Source organism: Rosa rugosa, chromosome 3, assembly GCF_958449725.1.
Source record: "Rosa rugosa chromosome 3, drRosRugo1.1, whole genome shotgun sequence".
NCBI lineage: Eukaryota > Viridiplantae > Streptophyta > Magnoliopsida > Rosales > Rosaceae > Rosa > Rosa rugosa.
The window spans coordinates 53,045,544-53,069,763 of record NC_084822.1 but is presented as its reverse complement, the minus strand read 5'-3'; the positions used below and the strand labels follow the sequence as shown (position 1 = coordinate 53,069,763).

The 24,220-nt window shown below is 39.3% G+C and overlaps 2 protein-coding genes across 3 annotated transcripts; both read left to right on the top strand.

Moving 5' to 3' along the window:
- Nucleotides 1–3,343: 3,343 nt before the first annotated feature.
- LOC133741037 (kinesin-like protein KIN-6) lies at nt 3,344–16,005 on the top strand. 2 transcript variants are annotated; one of them, XM_062168970.1, is made up of 23 exons: nt 3,348–3,963; nt 4,075–4,274; nt 4,367–4,490; nt 4,573–4,667; nt 4,809–4,944; nt 5,063–5,128; nt 5,335–5,397; nt 5,687–5,737; nt 5,885–5,967; nt 6,050–6,161; nt 6,833–6,881; nt 7,001–7,149; nt 7,352–7,486; nt 7,620–7,712; nt 7,995–8,078; nt 8,162–8,236; nt 8,338–8,437; nt 9,008–9,102; nt 14,547–14,647; nt 14,812–14,878; nt 15,167–15,291; nt 15,378–15,456; nt 15,667–16,005. In XM_062168970.1, the coding sequence occupies exons 1-23, from the start codon at nt 3,478–3,480 to the stop codon at nt 15,754–15,756; spliced, it is 2,658 nt and encodes an 885-aa protein (XP_062024954.1). In that variant the 5' UTR covers nt 3,348–3,477; the 3' UTR covers nt 15,757–16,005. The 2 variants fall into 2 exon arrangements, with proteins under 2 accessions (XP_062024956.1, XP_062024954.1); XM_062168972.1 differs by lacking the exon at nt 7,620–7,712 and having other exon boundaries at nt 3,344–3,963.
- Nucleotides 16,006–17,707: 1,702 nt separating this feature from the next.
- Nucleotides 17,708–24,083, top strand: LOC133736133 (uncharacterized). Its single transcript, XM_062163572.1, has 3 exons — nt 17,708–17,953; nt 18,370–18,450; nt 20,491–24,083. Exon 3 carries the CDS (start codon nt 20,587–20,589, stop codon nt 23,623–23,625), a length of 3,039 nt encoding a protein of 1,012 aa, XP_062019556.1. The 5' UTR covers nt 17,708–17,953; nt 18,370–18,450; nt 20,491–20,586; the 3' UTR covers nt 23,626–24,083.
- The last annotated feature ends 137 nt before the right edge of the window (nt 24,084–24,220 follow it).

Here is a 24,220-nt window from a genome sequence, read left to right as displayed (position 1 = left end):
ATATATATATATATATATATATATTTTCCCTCACCAATATGCGTTCAACATATATATCATACATTTTTATGTCATATGATCTTAATCATATTTTTACTTCTTATTAAATATATATGAATGCTTTAATGAGTATGTAGTGAAATTTAAAAATGAAAATAGATAAGGAAAATTGTATTAATAGAAACTCTCAATTGAAATTTACATTCATATTCTTCAATGATTGTATGTGGTCAAAATTAGCATATTCATACGATTAATCTGTGAATCCGGACCACCACGTGGCATTGTGATATCACTAAAATTTGATAGGATCACTGTAAGGGTGAAAAAAAAATTAAATTAAGTGAACCAATCAGCAACAATTAAATGTCATAGGAACTGATAACATTGATCTTAACCACCACGTGTACCATGGTCTGAGATCATAGAATAATTTTCCTAAATTGGTGCTAATTAAATCGATATTCGTTTGTGCTAATCATCTCGATTTTCGATTTTCGTTTCTGCAATATTTATTATCGCAATAAATTTGCCCACAAACCTCTGCAGCTCATAAAAACCCTAATTTCTATCACAGTACTCATCAACCCTAATCCTCTCACCTCTTTCCCCCTGCTTTCTCTCAAATATCCTATAGTTTTTCTTTCATGGAGGCCGATACTGTGATAGCGACTATTGATATGAATATCGATCACTTCTTTGTATAAAAACATGGAGAAATGAATTCAGGTAACAAAAAAACATTCATATGATGCAGCTTCATTGAATTTAGTTAGTCCATAGTTTGTTTCTTCCTAAGAGTCTATTTGCAGGTTTTCTTAACCAGGTATTGGTCTGAAAACCAATGAAGAAGCCATGGTTGAAGAACATCAATACAGTCAGAAACGCATGCCTGTAATAGGGGATGTTGCAGATCTCTTTACCATTCAGCTTCAAAAACACAAAAGCACATGTACGTTCGTTGCTTGAACATCTCAATGATCATGCTCTGCTCCTAAAATTATCGAAATTAAGATGCTAATTGGTGGAAGACGAGGGTACTCGACTTTGAGACCAACTTCTCATGAAAATCAGACGAAATTGCGGATTTTTTCATTAATAATGAATATTTGTGATAAAATAGTATAGTAGTTACATGAGTTGTACTCTTAAATGATTTATTCACACTATAAAATTTCAGATCATGATTGTATTTAGTTATGTTATCATAACTTGACCTAAAAAAAAACAGAAAAAATAAAATAAAAAGTAAAAAGTCATTTGGAGACCTCTAACTCTCTAATTAGCGGTTGGAGTGACTGCCTAAGAGCATCTCCAACAGAATACTTATTTCAAAAAAAATTTGAAATTTAACTAATTTTAGGCTAAGTTTGATCTCCAGCAGACTAGCTAAACAAAAACTAAATTTAGCTTTAGCTAAAAACCTAGCTATATTTAGCTAGAGAAAAGAGAAATTTAACTAAAAGTTAAATTTAACTTGAGATTTAGGTATTCTGCTGGAGCATAACTCAATATTCAACTAGCTATATTCTAATTTTAGCTACTTTTAGCTATCTTCATAGCTATCACTGTTGGAGATGCTCTAAGAGACGACCACAATGCAACGTCACTATACACCACCATGAAATCTGAAAACATAAGAATTAAAAAGTCAAACTTGAAATTGTATTGTCCCTGTATAACACATAAGCTCATTTTTGTACGGAAGTTGAAAGCTTAGTAATATAAAGAGCGGCAATGCAACCTAGCTCCATAATATGAAGTAGGAACATCTCGCCCGAGAATCTCCCAACTCCTTAACAAGTACATGATTAGCCACCGAATAGACGAGGAGAACTCCAATGTTGAAACTTGAAAGCATGTGATCAAGAACCTACCCCATGACTAAATCGTTAAATCAATAGTCACAAGCCCTGCTGTCCAATGTATATATTCGACATTTTAGTCCGGTAAAAGTACTCCACATGCACTGCCTACATTCTCATTTTCTCCATATGCATTAATTTTTTTTATAAGGAATTTAAAATGTTTTACCTTATTTGATTGTCATAGTCTACGATATTTTCATGTTATAACATTTATGAAAATACCAGATGGAACAACAATGAAAGATTATGAGTAATATAAGCGGATTAGTAGAGAAAATTCAGAAGCACAAAAGTACACAAGAATTTGGTGACGCAGTGTAAACCTCTCCACTGGGGAAACTTCACTACGTGGGTTGTAACGTAGCTAACACAATAATCAAGTTTAATATGAATTCAAGTGATTACAACTCACAAGTAGTGGCATTCAACATAACCACTTTACTAGCAACAATGTTAACTTGTTCACAATTTGAAGGACCTATTCTACACACAGTATAAATCAATCTATGTCAATCGAAGATACTGTACAAGTCTCCCACTTCTTGTCTCTGAGTCTCACCAATCTCAAGTGCAATGTGAATGAAAAATGCAGTGAGCAAGCAACAAAGAGAGTTTTCTAAAATAGTTTTTGTGAAGACTATGCAACACACAACCACTTCTTGAAATAAAAACTCTAAGGAAAAATGCAGCTTTCAAAACATTTTATAGCAGACAAAGACTCCCCCTCAATCCGATCTCATTGATTATATATTGAGATAAACTTGGAAAGGTTTTTCAAAACATATTGAGAAACTCAATCAATCTTTACTAACTATATGCAATGAAAATCTCTTAACTGATATGCATTCCAAACCACTTTGAATGTAGATAAGATTTTTGAAACATTTCCAAAAATACGGATAAGATTGCATAACTGTCTAGATCCACAAGATAAGCATCAATCACATACAAAATGATATGATATTCAATTTACCTTAAGATTGAGATCAGTGAGTCTTTCAGCCCTTGACTTAGCGCTGCCTTGAAAGCACCAGTCTCCAAGTCAACTATTGCTTCTGCTTTGCTGGATCTTCGATCTCCTAGTGCGACCGGGAAAGATGAAAGTGAGGAATTCTTCTTATGCCTTGGTCCACAGATCTCCTAGCACCTTTAGGAGAATTTGTGTTGAATGGGAACAGTCCAAAATACTTACAATTTACAATCAAAGTGAATTTGAAAATACAAAAAGAAAGAAGCAAAAATTAGAAGGAATGCAAAGAAGAAAAAATTATCTTTAAGATTTTTTTTTGGTTTTTTGATCGTACGTTTACTTATATGGTTTTTGATCGTACGTTTACTTACACGGGAGATTGGAGATGTCATCGGCCCTATAGCCCCAGCCCGCTTGTTTTGGGGCATTTGAATTCAACCCTTCGGCCCTCCATCCGAGATGGCCTAATGGCATTTGTACGGACTACAGGGGGCAAAAGGTAATTTCAGTCTTTCTGCTTTTCATTTCGCCAGAATCCGTTTTTCAATTTCAAAACCCGTACATTTTAGCGCTAAGAGCAAAAGAGCAAAAGCAAAGCAAGAGGGCAGAGCGCCAATCCTGATCGGCGCCAAACAGATTATGGAGGAGCCTACAATCCTGCAGCAGTGTCCAAACACGGTCACCATCCGGCGCAACCCTCACCGGAGAGCGAGGCCCCAGACTACTCCGGCAACCGCAGCCGCCGGAATCCCGTCTTGTACTGTGCCGAAAGTCCCTTTCCCGACCGAAGAAATTCTCTCCATGGACATATCGAGCTCGAAACCTGACCCCGAGAATCTCAGAGTCTTCCTCCGAATTCGACCTCTACTGAGGCCGTCGGACAAAAGGAGCGGCGTCGTCGGAGATTTAAAGGCCAGATCCAAAAACGTTTGGCCGCAAAACCCTAAGAACGCGGCGGCGAGGGAACAGAAGAAGAAGAAAAGCCCTAACGCCGAGGTCTGTGTCAAGGTGAACAGTGCTCGCTCGGTGACTGTGGCGCCGCCACTAGCCTTACAGGAACCTAACCGGCTCAAGTCTGAGGTCTACGATGGATTCTCACACGTCTTCTCCTCCGATTCTTCTCAGGTTTTGCTTCTTCGACTTCAAAATTTTCGGTTTCGGAGTCTGATTTCGGTTTTAGTAGTTTTTTGCGAATGGAGGTCATCATCATTTCTTAATTTGTGTGATTGTTGATAGGAGGAGGTGTATGAGATGATGGTGAAGCCATTGGTGGAAGACTTCTTCAAGGGCAAGAGTGGAATGTTGGCTGCAATGGGGCCTAGTGGCTCCGGCAAGACTCATACAGTTTTCGGTTGCCCCAGGGAGCCCGGAATGGTACCACTTGCGCTTCAACACATATTCAAGCTAGTTCCGGATAGCATTACCGAGTCTCCGAGGTATTAGGTCTTATTTACATAGTATTAGAGCTTTGCTTCTAGTTATTTGATCCATTGCGTTATTGATGTGGAATATTTGCTTAATTTTCTAGGTCATTTTTCATATCAATGTTTGAAATAAGTACCGAACGAGGTAAAGCAGAGAAATGGATTGATTTATCTCCAAATGGGGGTGAAATAACTATGCAACAATCTAACCTGAAAGGCCTACAAGAGGTTGAGTACAATCTTTAATGTTTGTTTTGGCTATGTGGTTGGATGTCCGAAATGACCAGCACCTACTTTATTTTGTGAACAGATAGCCATATCTGATGCTCGACAGGCAGAATCCTTAGTTGCGCAGGCAATGCAAAAACGTGCCACTGCTACAACAAATTCAAACAGCCAGTCAAGGTGCATGATAGCTATATTCTAGCTCTTCAGCATATAGAAATCTTTACATGACTGGACTTGCTATGTTATTAGTGAGCTTAGGTGTACCACATATTATCACATTATATTGGTTTATTTCTTATTTTCTTTCCATTCTACTAGTCGGTCACAGTGTATTATTAACATTCGAGGTGTTGCCGACAAGTTTGATGGAGAGGATAACAATAAAGCAAATGAAGTCGTCCTGAGTATTGTTGACCTTGCTGGAGCTGAAAGAGAAAAGAGAACTGGGAATCAGGTTTGGCTTTGTTTTTTTTTCCTTTTAATCTTTGTTTCAACTAAGGACGTTGTAGAATGTTTTTCTTTTACTTTTTTTACTTTCTTTCTTTTTCTTATTATTATTAAATTTGGTGCAGGGAGCAAGGTTGCTTGAAAGTAATTTCATCAACAACACATCGATGGTTTTTGGCTTGTGCTTGAGAGTATGTAACTTTAAGTCAGTTTTCTGGATCTTCTTCATGTGTGCTTGGTGATAACCAATGTATCATTTTCTAGATATAAAATTGTCTGCTTCTTTTAAAAAAACTCCAAGACCTTTATATCTTTTCTTTGCTCTGTGTTTCTTTTTTTTATATCTATTTATGTGTGTGCCTCTGTAGTCATTCTCCTTTTATTTTTGGTGTTTCAGTCCTTATTGGAGCATCAGAAGAACCCTAAGAAGCCAATGCAAAAGCACTTTCAGAACTCATTGGTATGTTTTCCTGTACTGGTTCTATATTACTTATATGTAGTCTTCATTGGCTCTAACTTTTCTTCTCTTTCATCCTTGGTGACACCACACACACATTCAGATTAGATATGGATGACATGTGTACCTAACTCATTGTGTGCTTTTAGTTGTATCCATATATGCTTAAATGATTAATATACCAATTGATACTGAACATCTGAAATAGGGCTAGACATGGTCTTTCGAGTCCCTATAATATCTGTTACAATTGCTTAGGACTATTGTTACTGATGTAATGATCTTTGGACAGTTGACCAAGTACTTGAGAGACTATTTGGAAGGCAAGAAGAGGATGTCACTGGTAATTTTTTTTTTCCCTTCCAAATTGTTTAACTCGTTAAATTTTTTCAGAAACCTCTGATGAGTACTATTGAAAATCAGTTTGCATTTTATTGTGTATCAAGTTTCTTTGAAATTATTTCATGTGATTGATTCGTTACTATTACAGATTTTAACAGTAAAATCAGGAGAAGAAGATTATCGTGATACATCTCACCTGCTAAGACAGGCCTCACCTTATATGGAAATCAAGTACAACTTTACAACACCTTAATGTTGTCCTTCAATTTATTTTTCACATGAGTTGTTAAGAGTTTTTATACTATATGTGCAGGTTTAATAATGCTGAAGACCCTTCAAATATTCCGAACAAAAGGCAAATCCAGTCTTTGTCTAGAACTGAGCAGCGCAAAAGAATGAAATTAACCGGTTCTGAGTCTTGCGTGGTATGTCTTGTTTTTGAGTTGTTCACTTATTTATATCATGTAATTACATCTCTGTGTCATAATTTAATTGGCAGCTTTAGATTTTTTCTGTTCCATTATGCTTCTTTAAATGATTGACGGAAGATTATTACACTCCCTTTTTTTTTCCCTGCAAGTAAACTCTGGATCCTTATTAAATTATTTTGACTGCATTAATGTAACTCTGAAGGATACATATGGCTCCTGATGATGACCTAAAATGATTTCTTCAGGGTTGATATTTCCTTATTGACTTGGTTATTTAACTCCTTGGTATGTGTATATACGTGCACGCATTTCCCAAGCTTCTGTTGAAATCTTTACATGAATTCCAGGGCATGAATATATTCTTTTAAGTTAAAGAAAATTTTATTTTCATATCAGCAATGCTTGAGCTTAATAAGTTTTATAATTGTAATAACAACTAGATGGCATGAATTATGGTTCCTAAGCGTCTGTTCAACATTGAATGAGTAAAGATAAACCTAATATGAGTAAGATAGTTTTATTGCTGACAATTGATTCACTCTTCTTCTTGTTATTAATGCAACTGACTTCATTGGTTGAAATGGCAAAATTTATTGTAATTTTAAGTGTTTTTTTTTTACCCTTTATCACTTGCAACATTTTTTTGTTTGCTTGCTTGGTTTCAGATTGAACAAGAGAAAAGCATTGAATCCGAAATTGGACTAACCAAGGAAGGTACTGTATATGTGTGGCAACTTATATTGGTTTACCTTATTGTTTTCTTCTTTTTACTGCATAGCCTTATTTCCTAATTATCTTTTGGCAATGTCTAATACTTGCTTGTTTTGTTATAGCGGCACAAAGAATCTACAAGGTGGAATTAAGTAGTGGTTCAAAACCGTGTAATGTTGACACTGCAGATGGAGAGAGAAACCATCAGATTATGCAGAGTTTTGCTAAAGATATATGGAATGTTTTGAAGGAGTACAACAAAAAACTAAAGGTAATCAAGAGTCTCATACATTCAATTCATGTAGTTAGTTAGATAAACTGATTCCTATCATCCAGTTCCTAATTTTGATGCCCATTTGTTGATCAATCTGAGGCAGTATTCATTCTTTACTTTGGTCCCTTTCCTAACTAGCTCAACTTCCATCAATTATATGTTCAAAAGAAAACCTACTCATCTATCTGGTCATAAGTAGGTGGCGGATGATGAAATCAAGCATCTCAGGGAAAGTCTTATGACTGAAAAAACAAGACATCTTGAGCTGGAAAAAGAGCTGAAGGATATAAAGTCCTGCTGTACATGCTCCCACATAAAATCCAATGTTGATCAGGTTTGATATAATTGTCTTGCTTAACTGTTAGCTTCTGCATAGAGTTCATTTTTGTGCTTGACTAGTACACAAAGTGTGATAAATATTTTGTGCACTAAGAAATTTTACTTTCGAACCTACGCTGGGTGCTCAGCCTTCCTACTCAGGGAGATGTGAGAACAATGGCACTCCCAAAAGATTGGACTCTACTTCAAAAGAGGATCACAATATTTTCTCCGAGGTGCAGGTACAAACCCCCACTGAGATTACCACCCTTTTTATAATATTTGGCCGACTAAACCCACCCAAGTTGGTTGTGTAATCTATTCCAAGTTCATTAAGTACATCTTTTAGAGGTAATGTTGGAAAACTTTGGATCTGCATTTCAAACTATATAGATCATAGTTACTTTGCATATATAGATTACCTTTGGGAGCGTGTATTAAGGTGTATATTTGTGGCTGCTACCTTCATGTTTCTGTATCTGTTGCGGATATTCAGAACCTTTTGATTTGCTTTTAACTTGAAGGGCTTTGGGTGTGTTGACAATGAACCCGATGTTGACGCAACTATAGTTCCGAGCCAGACTGATGAAAAACAAAGCGATGCTACTGTAAGCCAAAGCTAAACTATACTTTTAGTTGTCTTCTTTTAAGGTAATGCCTTATACTGAGTGGCTTACCTTTCCTGATAAAGGTGAAAACTTCGGATGTTGGTGAGGTTGGTAATCCTTGCCTTGGACCTGGAAACACAGACCAGTGGAATCATCAGGTACAACTGACGAGGAAAGAGATTATAATCTTACTGTCTCAAGTGATTTACATTTAAGATGATTAAAATTTAACCTTGCTGTTGTTTGATGTACCAAGCAGATATGTGAGGGCCTCCCTGGCAGTGGACATAGTGCGGAAGATGGGTGCGAGTCTAAATGTGTACAAATAGAGGATAATTATCCTAATGCAGATGTAGCAGGTTAGATTGAAAGAGTTTAAGTTACATATACATATCATTTTGTAACTGTAGCTTCGTCTATGATTTGGAACATCTTAAATATGGAAATTTGGACAAATACAGATTCTCTGATAGTCCAATGTTGCTGGTTTTAGAGTCATGTTTGGGTTTCGTCTAAAGAGAAATTTCTTTTTTTGGTCACTTTGGCCAGGAAATTTTTTTGAGGGATTTTTGACTGGAAGTGATTCAGTAATCAAAATTAAAACACTAATGGCTTTCAGCCATGCCTTTTCTTATCATAGGATTTAAAGCCTTTGTGAAACATAGTACTTATTCCAGTTTCTTATTTTAAAGATTCTTTTTCAAACAATCATTATCTTTTTTGTATCTCCCAGAGGATCTAGCATATCAAAATTCATTTGTTACTGGGATGTAATGATCTACAGAATGTCCTCAATGGGCCTTGTGTAGTTGTAGTGTTTATGTGGCTTTGATCTCTAATGACAAGGAAGATGTGATACTTCTTTACCTTATAGATATTAATTCATCATGGTTTCTATCTTATGGATATTAATTCATTAAGTCTTACAGGTCTTTCAGTGAACTCTTCTGAGCCGGTTGTTATTCAAAGAAAGGATAGCTGCTCATCAGTGGAGCTTGATGACCTGCTAAGTGAGGAGGATGAGGTTATATTCTTTGAACTATTTTTTTTTAATTATATCTGTTAAAGATAATCAATCTTCCTCAATCACTACCCATTGATATGCCTATAATGCTGTGCATCAATCTAGGATCAGTTTTGATATTGTTATAAATATAGACAGCTATAGCCTATATTGCAGTGCATCAATCTAGGATCAGTTTTGATATTGTTTTAAATAGAGTTATTACAGCATTGCAAAATAGATGCTGCTTCTCCTATATATTGTAAACATTGTAAATGTACAAATCAAGGAAATACAATTCTAACATGGTATCCTATATTGCAGTGCATCAATCTAGGATCAGTTTTGATATTGTTTTAAATAGAGTTATTACAGCATTGCAAAATAGATGCTGCTTCTCCTATATATTGTAAACATTGTAAATGTACAAATCAAGGAAATACAATTCTAACATGGTATCAGTAGTCTAAGGTGTCCAAATTACCTCCTTTGTTTTTCCTGTGTCTTCTTCCTGTGTCTATCCTCCTTCCCCTCTCACCCTACCTGTCTTCATGGCCTCTTCCTCATCCAACCCTCCCTCCCAAAACACTGCTCAGTTCACCAAACTTTCCGAAACAAATTACCTTGTATGGCTTCGTCAGCTGAAACCATATCTTCATGGTGCGAAACTCTGGGGCTATATAGATGGGTCTATCCCTGAACCTTCTGCCACCATAACACAACCTGCTAGTGATGGCAAATCTGCTGCAATTATTCCCAATCCTGAGCTAGACACCTGGTTCACTACCGATCAGCAAATTGTCAGCATCCTCACCACTTCCCTTTCTGAAAATGTGGCCCGCCTCACCATTGGCTTCGATACATCTAAAGGGATATGGGACTGCCTCGCTCGCCATTTCTCTCAAAAATCTGTTGCCAGTGCCACAAGCCTCAAACTCCAACTCTTTGATCTTCAAAAGGGTTCTCAATCTGTTGATGCCTACCTCCAACAAGCCAAATCAATTGCTGATTCCCTCGCCTCTATTAATCAACCTGTCCCTGATTCTGATCTAGTTGTGGCCACACTTCATGGACTTGGACCAGATTACCTCATGCTTCGTACTGCCCTTGCTCAATCATCCTCTCTTCCAGATTTCTCTGAACTCCGAGCCCGGATCCTCGCTTTTGAGGCTCAGCAAACCCGATCTCCGGATTCTACTCCTGCCTCAGCCTTGTTTCACCATGGGTCGAACTCCGCTGCACCCCATGACACTGCTGCACCACCCCGTGGCCCTCCTCCTCGCCGCGACGGCCGCCGCCCCTCATATGGCGGGCGCAACAACCAGCGCTACCGCCGTGGTGGTGGTGGTGCCCGTTCCCAGTTCCACAATAATGCGTTTCAACAACATCCAAATTCCTCTCCATGGTCAGCTCGCCCATGGTCCAATGGGCTTCTTGGCCCGGGCCCTCAATGGTGTTTTAATTGCAACACTAATCAGCATGCCTTGAATCAGTGTCCGCATCGTTTTTCCGGCCCTTCCACTGCTCCTCCATTTGCGGGTGCGCACTTTCTTGGTGAACCAAATTGGTATCCCGATACCGGTGCTACCCATCACATGACAGCCATGCCTCTCCAAAATTCGCAGCCTTATGGTGGTCCACACAATGTGTATATGGGTAACGGTGATTCAATGCCGGTTTCCCATTCTGGTACCCTTCCTTTTCTCTTGGGCAATTCTAAATTCTTCCTTCAAAATGTCTTACGGATTCCCTCAATTCGTAAAAATTTATTGTCCGTCGCCCGTTTCACTAAAGATAATCTTGTCTATTTTCTTTTTGCTCCTGACTTTTATCAAATTCGTTGCTTACGCACTGGTTGTCTATTGTTTCAGGGCCCCTGTAAAGATGGCCTCTACCCCCTTCTTCTTTCATCTGTTCCCACCATTCCTCAAGCTCTTGCTACCGTTCACTCCTCCCTTTGGCATAATCGGTTGGGTCACCCTTCTTCTTCGGTCTTGGCTAGATTAGGATCAACTATTGGTTCTACTGTTTCTTCTAAAGAATTCTGTAATAATTGTGCGCTGAGTAAATCGCGTCAATTACCTTTCTTTTTAAATAATGATCCTGCTACCTCTCTTTTCCATATAATTCATAGTGATGTGTGGATGTCTCCCACATTGTCAGTTAGTGGATTTCGATACTATGTCCTATTTACGGATGAATATTCTCGTTTTACTTGGGTCTATCCTATGCGCCGTAAAAATGAGGTTTTAACTCACTTTCAGTCCTTGGTTGTCATGATACAAAATCACTTCCACAGTTCCATCAAATTTTTACAAAGTGATAATGGCACGGAATACGTAAATAATGCCTTTTCTCATTATTGCCAATCTCTCGGCATTCAGCAACGTTTTTCCTGTCCTCATACGCCTCAACAAAATGGCCTTGCTGAGCGCAAACATCAACATATAGCCACAATGACCCGCACTCTTCTACTCACATCAGGGGTTCCTCAAAATCTTTGGGTAGAGGCTGTCCTCACCTCAATCTATCTTATCAATCTCCTTCCTACACCGGTCTTAAATTGGTCAACACCTCATACTCGTCTCTATGATAGCCCTCCATCCTATTCTTCTCTTCGTGTTTTTGGGTGTTCCTGTTTCCCTTACCTTGGTCCGTATGTCTCAAACAAGTTATCAAGTCGTAGTATAGAATGTGTCTTCCTTGGTTACAGTCCGAATCATAAAGGCTATCGGTGTCTCAATCCACAAACCGGTCGAGTCTATGTGTCACGTCATGTTTTATTTAACGAAAACAGTTTTCCTTTCAAAGATTTGCAGGTACAATCTTATGTTCCACCTGGTCCACTTGATTTGGTCTCATTATCTACTTCCGCACCTACGAAGGCTCACCTCCCCAGCTCATTGACTTTTCCAACAGACACCTGCGCAGCCCATCCTCTTACTCTCCCATCAGTTCCACCGTCGTTCAGTAGCTCTCCTTCCTCACAACCAATACTACAGCGCCCCATCCCTTCCGCTCAGGAATCTCCATCCACCACCGATGACTTGCCAGTCACCACCGGTGCCGCCGCAGTCACGCCTCCGGCCTCACCACCGCCCGCCCGTGTTCCCCTCCTCCAGTACTCCCGCCGTCGCCCCGCGACTGTGCCGATCTCCCCTCCCTCTCCGACTGCCGGGTCCCCGGACGCTGGGTCGATCTCTCCTCCCCCTTCGCTACTGTCTCCTGCACCCTCGTCTCCTCTCACTGCTTCGCCACCAGCAAACCCAGCCCAATCTCCTCCGGTCACTCCTTCACCGGTCACGGATCCTCCATCAGTCACAGATCCTCCCCCGGTCCCGGCCCCTCCACCGGCCCCCGCGTCGTCGCATCAAATGGTTACTAGACTTCGGGATGGTATTGTCAAACCCCGAGCCCTGACAGATGGTACAGTACGGTACCCGATTCCTCGTGCTCTCCTTCACTTGGTTGATATTGTTGAACCTACTTGCTACTCTCAGGCCTCTCAGAAACCTGAATGGCGTGCTGCCATGACTGAGGAGATAAATGCCTTGTTGAAGAACAACACGTGGACTCTAGTGCCCGCTTCTTCTTCCCAGAATACAGTGGGTTGCAAATGGGTTTTTCGAGTCAAGCGAAAGTCTGACGGCTCAGTTGAGCGGTACAAAGCTCGTCTTGTCGCCAAGGGCTTCCATCAACAACACGGTATTGATTATGCTGAAACTTTTAGTCCCGTCATTAAGCCTGCAACTATTCGTACAGTCATTACCATTGCTGTGTCTCGTGGTTGGTCGCTTCGGCAATTAGATGTTAAAAATGCTTTTCTTCATGGTTTTCTTGACGAGGATGTGTATATGGTTCAGCCCCCTGGTTTTGTTGATAAATCTCGGCCTCGTCATGTCTGCAAACTGAACAAAGCCCTTTATGGCTTGAAACAAGCACCTCGTGCTTGGTTCCAGCGCATGAGCACCTTTCTTCTTTCTGTTGGGTTTTCTCAGAGTCTTGCCGATTCCTCTTTGTTTATCTATCGTCATGGCCTGCATCAGATATATTTTCTCCTCTATGTAGATGACATTATAGTTACGGGTAGCGATGATCATCTGCTTCAATCTTTCATTGATACACTTGGCCGTGGTTTTGACATTAAGGATCTCGGTCCTTTGCATTATTTTTTGGGATTACAGGTTACTAAACACTCTCATGGGCTGCATATTAATCAGATTAAGTATGCTCATGATCTTCTCTCTAAACATGACCTTTTGCTTAGCAAGCCTGTTAGTACACCTATGTCCGCAAAGTCTGATCTTCACTCTACTACTGGGGCTGTCTTAGAAAATCCTACACTGTATCGTGAGCTTGTTGGGTCCTTGCAGTATCTCACAATCACCCGCCCTGACATAGCTTTTGCTGTTAACCTGGTCTCCCAATTTATGAGTCAGCCTCGTGTTCACCAACTCGTCGCTGTCAAACGTATTCTTCGTTACGTCAAAGGGTCTCTTGGTCATGGGTTGCTGTTCACTCCTCAACAGCAACCAGTCCATCTTTCAGCTTACTCTGATGCTGATTGGGCTGGTTGTCCAGAGTCTCGGCGGTCTACGTCTGGCTATCTTGTGTATCTTGGTTCCAATCTCATCTCTTGGTGTTCTAAAAAGCAGCCTACAGTAGCTCGTTCAAGTGCTGAGTCTGAATATAGAGCTCTTGCTCATGCTAGTGCTGAAACCACATGGTTGGGTTATTTATTGTCTGAGCTTGGTGCCAATATTCATTTTCCCATTTCACTGCATTGTGATAATCTAAGCACCACATATATGGCTTCCAATCCGGTGTTCCATGCCCGCACCAAGCAGATTGAGCTTGACTACCACTATGTGCGTGAAAAGGTTGCTCGTGGAAGTCACAGAGTTTGCTTCATTCCTTCCAAAGACCAGCCAGCTGACTTACTCACAAAGCCGCTTCCCAAGCCCCGTCATCTTCTTTTCAGCAGCAAACTTGTCCGTCCAGGCCTGTCAAGTTTGAGGGGGGATGTTAAAGATAATCAATCTTCCTCAATCACTACCCATTGATATGCCTATAATGCTGTGCATCAATCTAGGATCAGTTTTGATATTGTTATAAATATAGACAGCTATAGCCTATATTGCAGTGCATCAATCTAGGATCAGTTTTGATATTGTTTTAAATAGAGTTATTACAGCATTGCAAAATAGATGCTGCTTCTCCTATATATTGTAAACATTGTAAATGTACAAATCAAGGAAATACAATTCTAACAATATCACTCTTCATTTTGTTTTTCTGCAACAATATGTACTACTCATAAGTTGAAATTGTACTCTTTTAAACTTATTCATAGTAATATGTTTTGTGTGTGTATATATAGGCTTAGTACTTCCAACCAATCTTAACACTTTCATGTATTTTGCAACATTAAAAATTGTTTGCTGTATCTTTCTCTTTGTAACTAGGAATCGTCGGATGTTGTACATACTGAACATTGCAATAGCGTTGACCGGCGGTCTAGACTTGATATTTCTTCTGAGGCTTTGCATATGGACAAGTCAGAAAGGTTGGTTATTGGAGTGGGATTTCATGTTAAGTTTATTTATTCCTGCTTCTTTTTTTTTCCTCATCTTTTCTAGAAACATATGCTGTGAATTGATTTTCTTGAGAGGAGCATGCATATAAGAGTAATTTATCCCTAATAATCTTTGGATATTGTTGTACCATCAGGAAAGTTTTGCATGCGTCATCTCTATCGCCAAGTTCTAATGTTAAGAATGAGATTGAGGAGTCAAAGGTAAGGGCTTAGCATTCTCCTTCCTTCATTTCTGTTCTATAACTTATGCTTATAATTTGACCTTGTCTACAAATGAGTTTCACTTAAATGTGGTGTGAGATTCCGCATTCATTCATTACTTCTACTGCTATCTCTTTGGCATGCCGTCTTCTGCTAGAGTTTAAATTTATCTCTAGCTTACTTAACCATCTCTTTTTTAAATATCTGTATTATGAAGCAATTTCTGGGCCCCTAAATTAACCAACGGTTCTCTCTCTCTCTCTCAACAAATTTTTCCTTTTCTTCTAGGAATCATTTGATTTGCCAACATTGCCGAAGGAAGGTGTTGTTTCAACTAAAAAGTGTAGCATTATTGATGTGCCTGTTAGTGAACCTACAGTTGATATATCTACCAAGCTGGAGAAACCAAAAAGGTGTGTTCAAGATAGATTTTATTAAGTTTTCCACTGGATTATTTCTTGATAAATTCTGCTTAATCTTTTAATGTTGCAATAACCAGGAGACTGTTGCCCGCCTCATCTACATTACTAAGAAATTTCAGTACTTTGGACATTGAGGATGACAATGAGAAACCAAAGGTAACCATGTTACATATACGTAATGCACCTCTAAAATTCACTTCAAAGGTATGACATATCCTCTGCAGAAGAAAGAAAAAAGAAATTAGCACTGTTGAAATTTGTTTGGACTATGCCAGGATTAGTTAAAAGCAGGACAGACCCTGTTAAATGTGAGACTTAGCATACTTGAAATGAATTACTTTGCCTAAAGTTTAAACAACTTGGCAGGGCGGAAAGAAATTAGCTGCAGAAGGAAGAACAAGAACGCAAGGTAGCATCTCTCTTGTGCGCTTGCTTCAGAGCAATCTCCGTATTTAGTTACGCTCATTTTAATGATTTTATAGGTCAGCGTTTTGGTACTATACGTGGGGGTCATTTTTGTTTTTAGGCCCGTGTATAGTTATAATCTTATAGAATACATGTCTAATTTAGGGTCTGGTTTGGTCTACGTCTCAATCAGAATGTAGAGAAGTAGTTGTAGGTAGATTTCTACATGATACTATTAACATTTTATTCTCTCTCTCTCTCTCCCTACTTAATTGAGTAATAATACACTTGCATCATAAGGTTAAGGTGATATTTTGACTAGCAGATATAACCAACACACACAGTGATCATATACCTGGAATTGTTAGCGCCCTGTATTTTGTGGAGGTCACTATCTTATGCCTTTAGAATATACTTAAGGTCAGGGTTTGTGACTAATGACTGTGATGTTTGACTGAAGCCCAAGTCCCAATCCCAATTGATTAGCATAAACTTTTAGAGCCCTCATCCTTTTTCACTCTAAATCATGATGTTTGTGACGTCTTGTCGGCATGAGGAAGCATCTGGTGCTCATATTCGTGATCATCTCAAACCATGTTTTGAGAAAAAGGCCCCTTTTGAAAGCCCATTTGAATTTAGCCTTGGCCACAAAATATCATTGTTATAGCTAAGTGGGCCAGTCCTTTTCGTAGAGCCATGCTAGGAAACAATGGGTGGACTGCAGCCTGCAGGGCGCTGGTCAACCTTTGACCCGCGTCACCGGCAAATTTCCTACTCTGAAAACACTTGTGTTGAAAGTTGTTAAAATGGTCAAAGTCTTAGAGATGTGTTTCCCGGAGCTATAGAAGACAAGTTTGAACTTGAGCTTGGTTGGAGATATTTCAATATACAGGCATGTTACACGGATTTTGATCACGGTTTGCAAGTAAATGGCAAACGACTTCGATCTTGTGAAGATTTGGCAGCCAATGTTCTAAATGTTTTGCGCTTCTCATTATTTGGAAGTACCAAAGAGTTATCGGAATTTGTTTGATCTTTTTTGGTTTGGAAAATGTATGTTGAAGTGTTCTCCTTTCTCAAGTAGTTGGTATGCTAACAACTAAGAGCCAATAAATGTCACCAAAAAATGATAGAAACGTGATGATAATTTGAGGGGCCATGTATTAACTGAACTTTGTTTATGATTTATTCTTTACTCCACTGAAAGAACTCCCACCCTTCCTCATGTTAGCCAAGCAGCCAGTCCTAATTATCTTGCCTTGGTATGAGGACAAACAAGTTCAAGCAAGGCTCATTTCATAGTGAGCAATTGTCTATTACCGTTCTAATTAATCTTATTAAATTTGGACATATTTTTTTTTTTTAAAACAGAAAAACAAACAGAAAAGTTACAATCAGAAACTCTTAAAACAACCAATATTCAGTTTGTTCAAAATGAAAGGCATCGGCAACTAAAAGAGGCAAAGCGTAGTTCTCCCATAAAACTAACAAAACAGAATAATCATCGTCCGTGACCGCATTTTGTCACTTAAAATGAACCTGAACACCTTTATCCAATGTATATCTTCCACATGCACCTTAATGCGCCAGGAAATACTATAATAGTTCCTTCCTTTAATACTGTAGTGCCCAGAAAAAGTCACAACTCATAGGCCAAAAAACAGGACAATTACTTCCACATAAGATCACATGTGTGCGGTACACGTGATAGACCCCATGAAAAGGACAAGGAGCAGCCGCTCTCGCTTTCCGTTTAAGAGGGTTTAGACCATGTCCAACCCCCACTCCTTTCTTCAAAGCCACAAAAGCCTTACTGGAGAATTGACAGTTTTGGTCTTTTGGTGCACCCACCTGTGTTTTTTATATTCCCCATACATATAAACACACAACACAACACCACCCGGTTCATCGGCCGAGTCACGGCCCGCGCACGCGCTACACGTGCCACCTACGTAATTGCCAATTGCGGGCTAGAAAATAGACCCGAGGGCAATGAGAAACCAAAACTCAGACCAATTCAGAATTTCAGAAAATTAAAAAAAAAAAAAAACAAACAAACGAAGAAAACGTCCGACTCTCTCTCTCTCTCTCTCTCTAGAGAACAGAGCGAGGGTTTTGCGAAGCAAACAGAAAGGGAAATAAAGCCCTAGGGCTAGAGCGAAATCCCAAAACTCTCACACTGAGGTTGCAGGCTTCGTCAATTGGAACTACTGCGCCGGAGCTAGGGTTTTCGAATTCGCCCATAAAGGTAAAGTTGCGACGACGCATATATGCAATTGAAATTGCGTTTTGTGCATTATGATTTTTGTGTAATTGATTGTGTTTCGGTTTGGGTAATCCAAAATTAAGGCCATATCTCGCCGCATTAACTCTCGTAATCTCACTTCCTCCATATGATTATGTTTCACTCCCATTTCTCACTCCACAAAAGTGCGAAAGTCTGGGCCTTTCACTCACTAATTTGGATTCTAGGGTTTGATATTATCTCTACATGGGAGTCACAGCTGCTGTGTGCCCCATGTTTATTAACATATTTCGGATGAAACTAAGGAACTTCTCATATATGTTAGTCGTGATTTTAGTCTCCGGCTCACTGTGAGGCTCGGTTGGTTATTTCGTTTCTAGTAATATATTTTGAATTGATTGCCTCTTTGCTTTTTACAGGATTGGTTATTTTCCTCAATTGAATAGCCTATTCGAGTAATTTATTTGGCGATTTTGATTTGAAAGTTTCAATTGCACCAGGTACAGATTCTAACTTGTCCCCAATCATGAGTTTTGAAACTCATTACTAGTTTTTTCTCTGTATGATCTTTGAGTTTCTATCATGAGCACGTTTGGGTTGGGTTGTTGTGAATTATCACAACAATTCCGCATATGCATATGCTTTATATTGGAAAATTATATTTTATTGTAAACTTGAAAATGCCTTCTTCCTGGTAGATCTGTAAATTGATCGTATTGTGTTATATTAGAAAATTGTGATTTTCTTGTAATTTTTTGATGGCTCGTGGCTCGTGAATTTGGAATTGCCAAATTCATAGGGAAGTGGAAATGTGCTGGGTGGGAACATCAATGTGGATACTTTAGGTTTATGTAAGAGAGGAATTATACTTTTGAAACGTTGGGTTCAAAATGGTCCAGCAACTACTGCTTCTAGCATAGATTCTGAATTGTCTTATGTAGTAGAATCATTGTAAGTTGATGTTTCAGTTGTGGTGAAATGGTGAATCTTGTATTCAAATTTTGTAACACGAGATTCAACCGGAGGCTTCATGTGACTTTGGTAGGAACATTAATGTGGATACTTTGGTCACATATTCTACTAGGCTTTAGTAGTAAAGTTCTTATACAGAGGAGAAATTATTAACTGTGGGATCAGGAAAGTCCTAACAGGGTCCAGTCATATTGTGTTGGGCTGTCCTTGGCATGGGTTAAAGAAAGCTTTCTCGTTTTCTATAGATGTTATTAACTTCCTATGCCTGCATGAGTTGTAATCCGCAATTGTGGCAATGATCACTTTTGAGCTTAGTTTTAATTAATGATTGATGCAGTTAACTAACTAGATTTGCACTTTATGCTGCCTCGCAAATTAACCAAATTTAGATAATCGTATTGCCACATTATGTACTGTGTTCTTTTGATAAGTGGATGTTCCGACTCAATTTAGAGAAATGTATAAATGAACTTATATAGTTCAAATAATCTTCTTCTCTTCACCTCACAAGGATACAAGAATTACTGATTACAGAGTTATTCATATTCTTGTGTTTTAGGAAAGAAATGGATTGACTGACCTTGATAATAGCATGGCATAAATTTCTACTATGTAGTTGGTGAATAGCACTAATACTGACCTTCACTATCACAAGGCTTACTTTTAACCAGGTTCTCGGTGACCATTAAATGGCAATCATCTCATGTTTGTGGTTGGAGTATGGATGAATTAATTGCTTGTTCTATCCTTGTGATTTTGTTTGGAATAAATGCTCTTTAAAGACAACCAAATGTTTTATAGGTTCTAAATCAGCTGATTTCGATTACTTGCTCATCACTGTTTATATTGGATATCTTGTACTCTTTAGGAGCACATATTGTTGAAGCAAATGTTATACTTTCCAATACTAGTTGATCTTTTATATGATGAAGATATAATTTATTTCAAATCAAGTTCTTCCCTATTAAATCCAATTTGCAACCTTCCAGGCCATAATTCCAGCTACACTAGCTTACTGTGCTATAGGTTATGTCTATTTTTATATATTCAGCTATAATTTTAGATTTCAGTTTGCCTGCACATGGTATATTTTCACAGACCATGTCACTTTGTACTCTTCTAACCACACTATCAAGCAAGTATCAAACAAGATACAAAATTGCAATACTACGGTTGTACTGTCTGTTATAACATGTTTTATTAAGAGCCTGTTGGGTTACTGTTTCCCAAAACAATTTCTCATAGACTTGAAAAGTTTGTGAACTAAACTAGTGATTAAAGTCGTCTTAACAAGATTCTGTGTGAATAAGCTTGATTACTAGAAATACCTAATTAATGCTTTCAAGTTGTCTTTCATTTCCAAGTGGAAGATAGAAAATAGCATTACTGGTAACTACTGAGAAGTGAGAACAGTTTTTTTTCACTCTTACTGGAAAACTTTTTGTTTTCTTAGTTTTTCAGAACATTTTTATCAAGACAATTACAGAATTGGAATATTCTCAAGATATTTATGCTTATTGTCCGGTCACTGCATACTTACTATTTGATGTCACTTTTGGCTTTTGCAGTGCTATTTCACAAATATTATCCTGAAAGTCTTCCGTAGCTCAATGGAAATTATGTACATGGACTTCTTCGACTGTAAGCACGTTATGTAAAGCATCATGACACTCGAAGATTTTTTTACCTTAACTGAGATGAAAGATGGGCTAACTGCTCCATCTCGAGTTGAGGAGCTGGTCACACTAATGCAGAGTGAGAAAGATTCTAGTGTGAATAATGCTGGTGAGGCAACCAGGCATTGGGTTGCAGTTGCAAGCACAATTGCTGCCACAGAGAATAAAGATTGTCTTGATCTTTTCATTCAATTGGATGGACTCTGGTTTGTTGGTAAATGGCTGAAAGATGCTCAAAATTTAGGTAATGATACAAATGAAAGTTTTGTAGAAGAGTCAATAACTGCTCTGTTACTAGCACTTGAAAAGCTGCATATTGACAATAAGAGGTCAATATCTACGGGGATCTGGAGTACTGTTGAGAAACTTCTTGGCCACAAAAGCTTGAGGGTTCAAGATCGAGCAAGACTGCTGTTTGATAGCTGGAAGCAGGATGGTGGTGCAGTTGATGATGTTGAGAATACTGGGGTTCTCTGTGGTGATGAGAGTTCTGAGCTTTCTGCACAAGAGACCAAGCCATCTGCTTTAAATTTTACCCCTTCAGAAGTAGGTTCTAACAGCGAGAATCGCCCATCAGGTACTGCTGATGAAACATTGCCGTTAAGCAGTTCGGAGGGTCTTCAACCAGAAAGTGCTGATGTACAGATTCCAACTTGTAACAAACAGTCCCCAACCGACAAACTTTTAGAGAATGCAGACAAGAAAGATAGGTCTCCAGATCCTTTGGGCTCTGTTATTTTGGAGGCTGTTCAACAAAGTCCTACAAAAAATGAATCCTCCATATGTTCTGTAGGAGCAAATGCTTTAATTGGAACTTCTAATTTTTCTGTGGCAAAGACGAGCAATGCTGATGTGTCAGACAACTCAAAATTGAATGAGATGCCCAGGAATGAAAATCAGAAGCACACAGTTGATGGTTCTCCAAAGAAGTTGGGTGTGACTGACATCTCTTCGGTATCTGCACCATTGGAATCTGGGGTTGTTTGTTCAGATGCTGATGCTGCAACATCCCAGGTTTTTGTTAATGATTCTGCTTTACAAAAAAATGCAGATGCCAATGAGGATGGTTTCTGTCAAAAGTTTGATGCTCTCAGTGGTGATGGACAATACCAGAGCTGTAAATCTGATCCGCAGGTTGTGATGGACAATACAACGGCAGTGATGGATGATACAAGAGCTGTAAATCATTGCAACACTACTGTTCAAGATAGTGACTGTTCGAACATTCCTCAGGAGTCGTCTGGCAATGGTAGTATGTCTGAAAAAGTTGAAGATATAGAGACTTCTTCCAGGATGGATGACCTGGGTGCTGTTGATGAAGATGAAGAGCAAGCAAGTGATGAAGGCGATGAATTGACTACTGCTACTGTTTTTCCTAGCAATATTTTTGAAAAAAGAAGGTCTGATATCGATGTTGAGTATGGGATGGTTGATGCTCTTGAAGTTGCTCGACAGGTTGCCCAAGAAGTAGAAAGAGAAGTGGTGGATCACAGAGAACCATACGGCAGTTCATCTTCTGGGAAAATTTCAGGAGGTGGACTCAGACAACCTGGTAGCCCAGACTCTATAAATGAAAAGCAAGACCCACCCACTGAAGTTGCACCAAAGGATCTGCCAGTTGAGCAATTTCATTCTGTAGAGGCAAATCCTGAGAAGGATGTGGTTGAGTCAGAACATCAGGAAATGATACCTGAACATTCCATTCATGACCAGTCCTCTCAAGTGACTGAAATGGCTCAAGAGCCAGAAGTTAACCCAGAAAAGGGTCTCTGTGGTTTTGATCTAAATGAAGAAGTGAGTTCTGATGAGATGGATCGCTCAGTAAATCCTGTCTCTGCTCCAATTCCTTTTTCCAGACCACCACCAGCTGCTGATCTACCTGTGGCCCCTTTGCAGTTTGAAGGGGCTATTGGATTGAAAGGATCTCTTGGTAATAGTGCTTTTCGTCGAGCATCTCCACGCAGGTTTTCGGATTCTGAGAAGAATCTTTCTACAGGGGCCACCACTGATAGCTCAAAGCAGAGGCCAGACTACCTGTGTTTAGATTTGAATGTTGCTTTTGGAGGAGATGATTTGGAAAAACAAATTCCATTGTCGTCTAGCCTCCCTTCTGGGGAATCTTCAGGGGAAGTGAGTCAAAGTAGATTGGGTAGGCCCAACTTGGATTTGAACCGTATTGATGATGACTGTGATGCTCTACCGTTGAATTTAAGAGTGGAAGGACAGTTCTTGTACAACCGAAATGGCCGTCGCAGCCCATCTCCTGCCTCATCGTCATCATCAATGCAGCCTTTGATGAGGAATTTTGATTTGAATGACAGGCCATTTTTTCATAATGATTCTATTGATCAAGGGCATGGTAAGTCTTCTCAAAGTGCAACTGCATATAGAGGGCAGTTGGATGGTTCAGTTATTTCTATCCTGGGTACCAGAGTAGAGATTAAAAGAAATGATGTTCCTCAAACTCTGTCCCTGCCAAACGGCAAGGGGATTATTGAGACTGCGGGAGATCCTAACTTGGCAAGAGCAGGAAGTCTTTTGGAGTTGGGTTCAAGGGTTTCTTACACCAACTCTCCTGTTTTTGGGTACAATGGACTGGCCACAGGGCCCGCAGTGTCATTCTCCTCAACCATGTATGGACATGGTGGAACAATCCCCTACATGGTGGATTCAAGAGGATCCCCTGTTGTGCCTCAAATTATGGGCTCTGCATCAGCTGTTCCACCTCCGTTCTCTCAGTCACCATTCATCATGAATATGAATGGCGTGCAACCGGGTCTAAATGGTGCTGGGCCGTCGCGTCCCAGTTTCGATCTAAACTCTGGCTTCATGGTTGAGGGTGGCAATAGAGATTCGGGTTTGAGGCACCTTTTCATTCATGGGCAAGGCGGATCTATGGATGAGCATCTGAGGAACAGCTCACAACCCCCTTCTAGTTCTAATGTTGGTGGAAAAAGGAAAGAACCAGAAGGTGGCTGGGAACCTTACCCGTTTAGTTACAGACAACAGCAACCCCCTTGGAGATAGAAGTTCTTGACTGCATGCTGTCCTATCGTTGCAACAGTTTCATAAATCCAACCAACTCCATTGATACGTTCGTTCCAAACATGATGCTGAGGTAGGAGAGTTCATTCGCTTTAATAGAACTGAATAAAGTTGGAGGTAATTATTGATGTAACATGATTTATGATCAAGTGCTGAAGGAAGAAAGTTAGGTTGTTTAATTTTTGTTTTTCTTTTTTTCCTTTTCTTTTCTGTGTTACATACAGGCCTTTCAATTTCATCATAGGAGATTTGGTACGTGTAGCTGTAATTTCTCTGCCATGTATATCACAGAAATTATAGGAACAAATTCTACATAATGTTAGTGGTGCTGCCTGCTTTGATAAGTTGGTTTACCTGAAGTTATTTAAAAGAGAAAAATGGGTCTGTCAGTGATAATTTATGACATGAACTTGCTTCATTTTCATTTTTACTCGTCCAAATATGTGGAGCTTTAAGTTTTGATGTGAAGACTGACCCACCTAGCGCTCTGATTGCTTGCAAAAAGTCTCTAATTAGTCGACTTGTACTCTTGTAGGTTCTAGATCTTTCATTTCGAGATAAATTAGATAGCTTGGAA

Coding starts and splice junctions, on each gene's coding strand:
- LOC133736133 (XM_062163572.1), top strand. CDS start 20,587: ATGACACTCGAAGATTTTTTTACCTTAACTGAGATGAAAGATGGGCTA.
- LOC133741037 (XM_062168970.1), top strand. CDS start 3,478: ATGGAGGAGCCTACAATCCTGCAGCAGTGTCCAAACACGGTCACCATC. Junction 4,668..4,808: donor AATTCAAACAGCCAGTCAAG/GTGCATGATAGC, acceptor CCATTCTACTAG/TCGGTCACAGTGTATTATTA. Junction 5,738..5,884: donor GCAAGAAGAGGATGTCACTG/GTAATTTTTTTT, acceptor TTACTATTACAG/ATTTTAACAGTAAAATCAGG.